Source organism: Perca flavescens, chromosome 8, assembly GCF_004354835.1.
Source record: "Perca flavescens isolate YP-PL-M2 chromosome 8, PFLA_1.0, whole genome shotgun sequence".
Classification (NCBI taxonomy): Eukaryota; Metazoa; Chordata; class Actinopteri; order Perciformes; family Percidae; genus Perca; species Perca flavescens.
Genome location: NC_041338.1, coordinates 13,367,713 through 13,377,877, shown reverse-complemented (window position 1 = coordinate 13,377,877; position 10,165 = coordinate 13,367,713). Strand labels below are relative to the sequence as shown.

Sequence of the window (10,165 nt, the reverse complement as noted above, 5' to 3'; positions counted from 1 at the left end):
CCCCAACGACTCCTTCCAGGCAGCGCTGCGACCGTTGACTTCAAGGCACCTAACCCTAACCATAACCATAACCATAACCATAACTATTGCCTAATTCTAGTGCAGCGCTGCCTGGAAGGCTTAAAACACTGTAAACCCAATGGCCCCTGATTTATGATTTCCATCAAAGACACAAAGGAGACACTGGAGACCAGCTATTCTGAGACACAACACACTGTGAACACATGAGAACAAAAACTAATTCTGCTATTCAAATTCATATTTATTCATATTTAATGAACCATCAGAAACGTACTTAAGTTATATTTTACATGTTGAGGTTTAATGTGAAACAACAAAACTGTGTAATCAGGAATTGTCATGCGTTTGTTTGATCAGGATAACAATCTATCTGATACTAGATACAGAAGGGGAAATTAATGTTAAACCTGCCAACCTCAACTTTAAATCTGAATAATCTCAAATCTTTCAATGCAGCTCTAACAGGAAGTATCTGCCAAGTGGCACACTTGAATACTAATACTTTTTTCTAGCTGACAGATGGATTTATTCAGTTTACACTGGCTCCCCTAGAATGGATATTTTAAATTCCATGTTCATTCCATTATAGCTTATTTAAACTATCCCCAGCTGTACTAAAACCAGACTTTCTGAAAACTTGTTTTCTTCTGAGACGAAAAACAACATCAATAGACCAGGAATGACAGTTTTGCTTGTGGAAAGTCATGAAAAAGTAATGACACGTTATATCACTGCACAGTGGGATCACGAGCATAATTACTTTTAGAAAATAACTGGTTTCTCTCTAAGATGTTTACTCACTATATATTTTGATTTCCCCATTGAGCTACTTGTCACTATATTACTGCTGTTTCTTGAAGAGGACTCTACGGAGATGGTTACTAATGGAGTCACTCACAAGTTCTGCAGAGAAACGGACCATGAGTAGGATGTTGGCGATCATGGACAATGACCGCCACCCACTACACAGCACGTTCTTTAAACAGAGGAGCATGTTCAACAGACAGGTTAAGGAGGTCCTTTGTACCCAGGGTCATTCAACTCATTCAACAAATCCCCCTTTGTGTGTTCAATAACACACAAAGGGGGAGGGGAGAAATGGACTTTTCAGCATGAGCCTGTCTCTCTCAGCCCCTACCACCATTATATCTGGGTCCGCTGTACACCTGACTGTCTTATAGGCTACATTAGCCCTCCTACACAATCTGGACTCTGGTCATAACATAAACATCTTATAACTTATTCCCTGTTATATATTGTTCTTAACGTATATTATTTCTTTTCTGCCAAGCAATTCTAATTCTTTTGGGTTTACATTCTTGTCTTGTCATAGTTAATATTTAATAATAAGCAATTGCACTAATCAATCCCTACACTGTTCTCTTTTGCACTACCACCATTGCACACAGTCTACCTTAACACCTTTAACTCTTTAAATTTCTGTGTGATTTTCATAACTCTTTAATTTTCTGTGAGTGATTTTTATGTATGTGAGATATATGTGTTTGTGTTATGGTCGTCTAAGCTACTGAATGCCTAAAATTTCCCTCGGGACGAATAAACTATCTATCTATCTTATCTATCTATCTATCTATCTATCTATCTATCTATCTATCTATCTATCTATCTAATGCATCAGGGCTCTTAGTCAGAGATCAAATGTTGCATAATAAGGAATGCTGCATGACACGTTTATTATGAAACAAGGGCCAAGATTTGTGTTAAATAATGAAAAGCAGAAAGCTGTTAATTATTTAACCACAAAAATCAATCACACTGTGGAGCCCAAAGTCAATATTTAAAAATAAAAAAACAGATTCAATTATGAGATTTCCTTGTTACATAATTACATATTCATCCATTAATTATTGAACATAGGGGGGCTCCATATTGGTCAGTAGTTCCTATGCTTTAACAGTACAGGAAATGAGACATCCACATATAAAGATTTTGCTTTGTCGTATTGATTACGTGCATCCTAGGTATTAAAAACACATTGGGAGATAGTATTTTCGTAAGGCAACAAGTGACAACTGAACTGAGTGACCCTGAGTGAAGAAGATAAGTACAAAGCAAACACATAACACCTCTCACAGAAGGTTCATATTTATCACATTCAAACAAGAAAGCAACAGGTCCTCAGAGTTCAGGACAGTAGCACCAAACACTGCTGCAGGTCAGACCGTAGTTCTCCTCTCTGACAGACTCCGGCAGCTCAAACTGAGCCAGCTGACGCAGGAGTCGTCGGATGCCGTGTTCCTCAAACTGAACTCTTCCAGGATCTCCGATCAGGACTTTGGTGCCTTGGGTTCTGATGCAGCGGTCCAGCCAGCTGTGTAGGCTGGTGGCGAGGGCATCTTCGTAGAACATGTCTCCAAGGAGGATCAGGTCAAAGCCCTCGGGTTGTGAACCAATCATATTGTTAGACAAACAAACAGCTGGCTCCAAACCGTTCAACTCACAGTTCATCTGGGTTGCAACCGCTGCAACTGTAAACAAAAACAGGCCTTTTCAGTGTTTTACCTTCTATTGCATCAGCTGCAAGCTCTATGTATCATATTACACCATTTTTACCATTGCTTTAGTTCAATTTTGGCAACAGGGTTGAATCTGATACTGGATGAACTCTGACACTGGGACACTGGACATGAGTTTTTTTGTGAAGACGTGTGTGCCGACTAAAACCTTCTGCACATGCAACTGGCATTATCATGTGTCTTGGGTGATCCGATCACAAGTGGACAGACACCCAAAACACATTAAGGATGCATTGACATCCGATCGCTCAGACCACATCTGGAGGAGGTCTGGATCACATATGGCCACATTCTTTTAGCAGTGTGTGTGTGAATATGTCCTGGGCCACATTAAGCAAAAACTGTCCTGTCCTGTTAGTAGTGTCCTGAGGAGTGTCCTGGGACAGTCAGACACTGTCCTGTGACTCCAATGACTGTGCCGGTTTTGTGACTTCTCAAAAACGCCTTATAACTCAACTGACGGCTTCTGCGTAAACGGAAGTACGTACCCATTTGCTGGCGTTATCCATGACGTCTGAACATTTGGAAAAGACCGTAAAGATGTATTACGAGTGCGTCAAACAAAGTATTTCTCATTTCACAGAAATCACTGTGAATCTTATGTTTTGGTTGTTATTTTCACACGATCCGTGACGTGTCTGTATTTCTGTTCCGGTGGCTCGCCCGCTCTCATCACATCAGAGACCGTCGGTACACAATAACCTCATATTTTTATGTTCATAAAATATACCCAAATTAACGAATATGTAGGAAATGAATACAGAAATTCCTGTAATCTTACGTTGTGAAGTCTGCTGTATTAGCCATATGTTTACTACGTGTTTATTTATATATATAGAGAGCAGGCAAGTGAGATCTGATTTAGAAGTGGTCGCTCAAGACACGTGGAGACACATTTTACCGCAAGGTGTGAACTGGCTTATTTAGAGCCGACCATCCAAGACACACGCTGGGCTGAAAGTGCTTTAATGCAGATTTAATAGCCCCAGTTTCACACCCCTCACCCACTCCAACGTTAAACAACAACCTAGACCCCTAAAACCCCCCACCCCCCGCCCCGGACGGATCCATGTTTTCATTATGTATATGCCAAATTCTGACTCTACCATCTGAATGTCTCAACAAAAATCGAGACTCATCAGATCAGGCAACATGTTTCCAGTCTTCAACTGTCCAATTATGGGTATCTAGTGCAAATTGTAGCCTAATTTCCCTATTTTTAATGGAGATGAGTGGTACCCGGTGGGGTGTTCTGCTGGTGTAGCCCATCCGCCTCAAGGTTGTGTGTGTTGTGGCTTCACAAATGCTTTGCTGCATACCCGGTTGTAATGAGTGGTTATTTGAGTCAAAGTTGATCATCTGGAATCAGTCGACCCATTCTCCTCTGACATCTAGCATTAACAAGGCATTTTCGCCCCCCAGGACTGCAGCATCCTGGATGTTTTTCCTTTTTCAGACCCTTCTTTGTAAACCCTAGAAATGGTTGCGCGTGAAAATCCCAGTAACTGAGCAGATTGGGAAATACTTAAACCAGCCCGTCTGGCACCAACAACCATGCCACGCTCAAAGTTGCTTAGATCCCCTTTCTTTCCCATTCTGACATTCAGTTTGGAGTTCAGGAAATTGTCTAGACCTGGACCACACCCCTAAATGCATTGAAGCAGCTGCCATGTGATTGGTTGATTAGATAATTTCATTAACATGAAATTTAACAGGTGTTCCTAATAATTCTTTAGGTGAGTGTAGTATTGTGTCTCTGTTACTGTGTTTCTTTTTTGCTTTTTGACTGTGCCGCACTTTGGCTCAGCTGTGTTTGTTTTTAAATGTGCTTTATACAGCGACTACATTAAGAGTCAAATTTACTCACTTTAAGTGATTCAAATAAGAATCAATCAAGAAGTAATCAAATAACCACTCTGGATGGAAAGGATGTTCTCCTCTTTCTCTCCCTCCCTCTATCTACACACCCACATTCAGACACACACAATTTATTTCTTCCTGTTCATCTCCCCTAGAAGTCAGTATTTAAAATGATTTAGAGTAATAATGACTTTCTACTGAATTATGCTGTATTTCTTGTGAAGGAATTTTCAACAAAATGATCTCTAAACAAGAAGTAGGCTAGTAACAAAGGTAACAAGATGGAAATAATGACATGATTTCTGGGTCATTTCAGGAGGGAGACGCACATCAAAGGATCAAATCACAGGACCTTGTACTTCATCAAGTCAATCTTCCTGTTCTTGGTAATGTTACTAGGAAAAGTCAGCCTAGAGTCATTTTATTCTCCCCAAAACTTTTTTTTTTACACTTCCTTTTTATTTTTAAAGAACTATACAAAAAAAATCGCAACTTTCTTTTAATGTTTAACGTATTCTGACTTATTCAAAAGACGGAGCTTTAAGAGTTCCTCTCTTTTTCTTTCAAAGGATAACATTTTTGTAAGAGCTACACTGAAGTTGGCAGTTTGATAAATGCAAGTTACTTCAATTGATATTCTGTAATATTTCAATCGTGCTAAAAAGGCACATAAGTTCCTGTGGATGGCAATACACATTCTCCTTTTTTTTGCCAAATAAATGAAAAGCTTGTTGAAATCAATGTCTTCCCTCTTGCTGTATCAAAATCTCAGCTTGATGGTCCCAATAATGTGCTTAAAGTCAAGTCAAATTCAATTTGTGCATGATATAACTATTTTTTAATACTGTATCCTACATTGTGGATAATTAAGCTAAATATCATATGCTGAAGTATATTTCTAGAGTGATAAAGATTAAAAGAAAAAATAACAAGAACCGTACAGACCCTAAAACCGTGATACGAACCGAACCGTGGGTTTTGTGTATACAGCATCCATTATGTTGACAAGGCACAAGACCCCATGTGGTCACACCACAGTAAGCTTCTGTTCACCCCCCCCCCCGCCCACTCCCACGCCCCCGAGATAGGCCCCTGAGGGTCTGTGAATACACCCAACCTCAAATTTAGATTATAATGTATATGCATTATGTCGACAAGGCACCAGACGCCATGAGTTATAGTTATATTCAAATAAATAAGTAGTTAAAAAGTCCTGTATAAGCTTTTTAAGAGGATGCTTTCATTTGTGTTGCTGATTTAATTATTGTTTGGAATGTTGGTTTATCTACATGATGTGTTATGATTAATGTGGTGGATCATAGTGATGGGAAAGTATGAGAAATTTGCATATAAGGTATCAAATGTATTAATCCTCAATACCTAAGTAGATCAAGTTTTCCTAAGATTATTTTTGGGGCATTTTTAGGCCTTTACTGACAGGACAGCTGAAGATATGAAAGGGGAGAGAGAGAGGGAATGACATGCAGCAAAGGGCTACAGGTCGGAGTTGAACCCGGAGTAAACCTCTATATATGGGCGCCTGCTCTACCAACTGAGCTAACTGGGCACCCGTGTTTATCCTCGTCTTAATCTCTAACAAAGAATGCTGAAAAAACTGAAACTAACTAATTCTCATTCTGCTGTGGTCATTTACTTATATACAACAAATAACAACAGCAACAGCATATAGTTAGAAGTCAGTATTTAAAATGATATAGAGTAATAATGACTTTCTAATGAATTACGCTGCATTTCCTTCTTTAGGCTACAGTTATGGTGACAAAGCGTTTCACCGGGTCACATTCTGTACATTTGCAAAACCTAAAAGCAGAAGGTCATGGCCTGTCTCTTTGTCTTCTCGGGATAATGGTCGGTGCAGCTGGTAAGGCTGGCAAAAGTCTCAGGAGATAGACTGCACTCAGACTCAACAGAGACTGTGTCCACTTTCCCCTAGAATGCACTGCATCTAACATTGTGACATTAAACATGATTTATGTTAACTTAGGTAAGCACAGTTTCTTGTTAATGGTCCAATAGCCAATAGAATCTCCACACATACAGTAGCTGGGTGAAGAATAACCTATGGACAAAAAATGAATTTCTGGTCTAGTGGAGGTTTAAAAACTCCTCTCCAGGAAGTAACCTTCAGGACCACGTAGCATTACACAATGGCTCACTTGTGCTGGACATCTATTTTCTCCTTCAGTAAATGTTCATGCGTATGTCATCAAGGTCTCCTGAAACTTCTTCAATCAGCTCTTAAGATTTCCTTACATGCATTACTATGTATAAATATGTCTTGACGCCACAGTAAATCCTACATTCCTAGAAGACAAAACGATGACTGTGAGTGCACTTCACTTCACACAGTTTAATTAAAATGGTATGCTTTGGATCTACTCCCAACGTTTGTTTTCAGTCAAGATTTCAAGCATTAGTAGCACAACTAGTGCAGTTCCCACTCAAAACATGCCTGTTTAGAATTTAAATCACATTACTGATTGTCAACCGTAAACAATGTTATGGACTTTGAATCTTACTAACATAGCGTTAGCTTTCTGGCTTATAGCGGAGTTAAAAGCTTCTATGAGCGGAGTGCTCATGAGCTAAATGCATTCAAATATAAATGAATGTTCCTAAAAGTGTTCTTTGGCAATTGACCATGGTATTAGAAGGTTAATGCCCTACAAGATAATATCACAATCAGGTTGTGTGTCGGAGGTTCCTGGCCTCCCTGTCGTCCATTCATTCCTGATAATGTGACACCTCGTCTGACATTAACCTTGCTTATTGACTATCTACACAACTAACTATCTATCTATCTATGTACTGAGCGTCTGTTTGTCTATGTACAAACAGACACCCAGTTTCACTGTTTGTATTAAAAGTTTTGCACTTTGAAAGTCGGTTGTTAAAAAATCCATTACTGTCAATGGTGGTAACCGGGGCCCAACAGCACATTTTTTGCCACAGGGCCGCAAATCAGTGTTGTCTCTATATTTACTGATGTTGTCTACATACTAAAATGTTTATCTGTGAAAAAAAAAAAAAAAAAAGAACAACAAAAAAACTTCTGTAGTGTATTTTTATTGTATTAAAGTGCTCATATTATGCTTTTTTGGCTTTTTCCCCCTTTCCTTTATTGTGTTATATATCTTTTTTGTGCACGTTATATGTTTACAAAGTGAAAAAGCCAAAAGTCCACCCCGAAGGCACTTACCATCTCCAACAGAAAACACTGTTCACAAACTGCTCCAAACAGCTCTATTGTAGTCCAGCCTTTACATCCGTGAGAAACGTGCGTCACTTTGTAACACACGTTATAATGCTCGTCTAGCTGCTAGCGTGGCACGCCCTCATATACTCTGCTTCTGACTGGCTAGTAGTCCTTACCTAGGTACTGCGCATGTGTGACTCCCAACAAAGATGGAATAAAATCACTCTGTAGCTAAAACAGAGAGCTCAACAGTTAGGATAATTATTTTTCTTATTCATTCCTTAAGCTTATTTTACTTGCGCAAGCAGAGTCAGTTTACAGCACTTCAGTGTAAGTACAAAAAATAAATGAAGAGTGTTCTCAATGGTGGCTTTTTAAAGATGTTGGGAGTCAAGTTAGTTATTCGGTTCATGCACTCAGTAGCTTCTCTTCTTATCTCTGGTCAGGCCCGGCATCTCCTCCACATTATGCGCTCTGCCCTCAGGGATGCATTCTGTGCTTCTTGCAAGGTCACTCAGCTTTCATGATTAACACATGAAATACAGAAATACTAAAACACATACTAAAACAGCAGTTTGGATGCAAATGGTTTAACAAAGAAATTGAAGCAAAACCGTTGTAAGCATAATTTTTCTAGCATCAACACACAGGGTGAAAAGAGGAGCAGCAGCAATATGCAGTACAACAAAAATATGGTGCTTTTTGAAAATTAAACCACGTAAACCTATTCTGGCACAACCTCTAAATACAATTATGAACCTGAAAATGAGCATAATAATATGAGCACTTTAATATCTAATTAAACAATGCTGTAAACCATGTTTTAATCAAGGATTGAAGTAAAGGCCTCTGGGTCACGTATTTTATTTTTGTCCACTAGAAGATAATCCCAAAGCTAATGGTGGCTCCAGATGGCTGATTCACATGTTTTTTTTTTTCTTTTCCTTTTTTTACAGAAAGGGTGGTTATATTTACCATCTGGCCCAGCTGAAAGTTTTCCCACCACAAGGTATAAATGTATAGGCTACTTAGAAAAAATAACAGTACATGAATAGTCAAGATAAATATAGATGCATACCAGTGTCAATGTCATTGGCAACTACATGAGCAGCACCACATAGTTTTGCAGCGATGGTCGAGCCTCCACAGCCGCTCCCCAGATCCAGAACGGTCTTACCCCGACACACTGTAGGGTTATCAAGGAGATACCTGTACCGCACAGAGGTGGCACCGGATGATACTAAACATCAGTCACTACACACATAAAACTGTCAATTGTGGGGGCTAAAGTTATTACCTTGAGAGTGCCTGTCCTCCTGGCCAGTATATAGCCCAGTACGGGTCATCAAAAGGCCAGAGCTCTGGTCTTTCTCGCCAAAATCTGCAGTTTGGGGTGAACAGTCTCAGTTTGACTTCTGGGGTCAGGCTCTGCTCTCCAACTATCTCGGTGTTCTCTGAAATAAAGCTGCGGATGTTGCGGACAGAGCTAATTGATGAATATCTAGCTCGCCTTGTCTGTCTAAACGCTTTGATGAATACTTTAACATTACGACTTTGGGGCGTTAAAAGTCCCAACATGGTCTTAAAAAATGCTGATCTAGCACGTTACCTAGCGTTATCGCTAGTCAAGCTCACCACATACATAGATAGAAGTGTTAAATAGTTTTATATCTATGGCCACATAGCTTTAGCTGCTTTTAATGTTTCTCGCTGCGGCTAATAACCATGTGATGGTGTCGGTAATGGGAAATATCTCTACCACTGACTGTTAAAAATAGATCTCTACACATCAAAAAATATTGACAGATAAAAGATAATAAATAATACACGCGTTAAATCCCCGTCCGGCTCCACACGGTTTTCCACACGGATGCAAAACAGTGTCGGACAAAAGTTACACCGACCTCCTGAAAACGGGGAACACGATCTATGTTCCGCTCACAAAGGTTCCTACACAGTATCTAGCCTGTGATCTAGCCTATGTGGGTTATAGATGAATAAATCTGTTTAGTGAAACATTTTGAGAACTTATTTTTCGGATTATACATCAAATGCTTAACAGTATCACAAACATACAGTGCATTTTATATTTTCACTAAAAGAAGATGACGAAAACAGTATAATACTCTCAGTCTCAATAACGACTCAGTGCATGTTACTTCATACTCCTCACAGTGCAGTATGACCAGTGAATCAATTTGAGATCATTAAAAACATTTAAATGTGATCTTATTTCCGATATGAACGACCTATGCGTAACATTTATCTAAAAAAGAAGAAAACCTAAACAAGACACAGATTCAATCGAAGATAGAACCTGGACATGCAGAAAAAATTTGTGGTAGAAATTCCTATTTAGCCTACTGCTTATGTTATCCCCATGTTTTTTTTTTTTTTTTTTACAAAAAGGATATAGTACATTACTTATCTCCTGTCTGTGTGGGTGTGCAGGTCTTCGCAGGTCACTTTGACCTTCGGTGTGCAGAGATAATAAATCAAAGCATCCCGTTTCCTGTGAGAAGCTCTTATG

At 39.3% G+C, this 10,165-nt stretch overlaps 1 protein-coding gene across 1 annotated transcript; it reads right to left on the bottom strand.

The window, feature by feature from the left end:
* Positions 1 to 290: 290 nt before the first annotated feature.
* On the bottom strand, positions 291 to 9,510 carry etfbkmt (electron transfer flavoprotein subunit beta lysine methyltransferase). Its single transcript, XM_028585163.1, has 3 exons — positions 8,933 to 9,510; positions 8,714 to 8,844; positions 291 to 2,510 (listed from the first exon to the last, which is right to left on the bottom strand). Exons 1-3 carry the CDS (start codon positions 9,211 to 9,213, stop codon positions 2,161 to 2,163), a joined length of 762 nt encoding a protein of 253 aa, XP_028440964.1. The 5' UTR covers positions 9,214 to 9,510; the 3' UTR covers positions 291 to 2,160.
* Between the last annotated feature and the right edge of the window lie 655 nt (positions 9,511 to 10,165).

Bases quoted from the DNA above. Each gene is read 5' to 3' on its own strand.
- etfbkmt (XM_028585163.1), bottom strand. From the start codon at position 9,213: ATGTTGGGACTTTTAACGCCCCAAAGTCGTAATGTTAAAGTATTCATC. The intron at 8,845-8,932 runs GTAATAACTTTA...TGTGCGGTACAG, and splicing joins GGAGGACAGGCACTCTCAAG to GTATCTCCTTGATAACCCTA. The intron at 2,511-8,713 runs GTATGCATCTAT...TTTTGTTTACAG, and splicing joins TGCCAATGACATTGACACTG to TTGCAGCGGTTGCAACCCAG.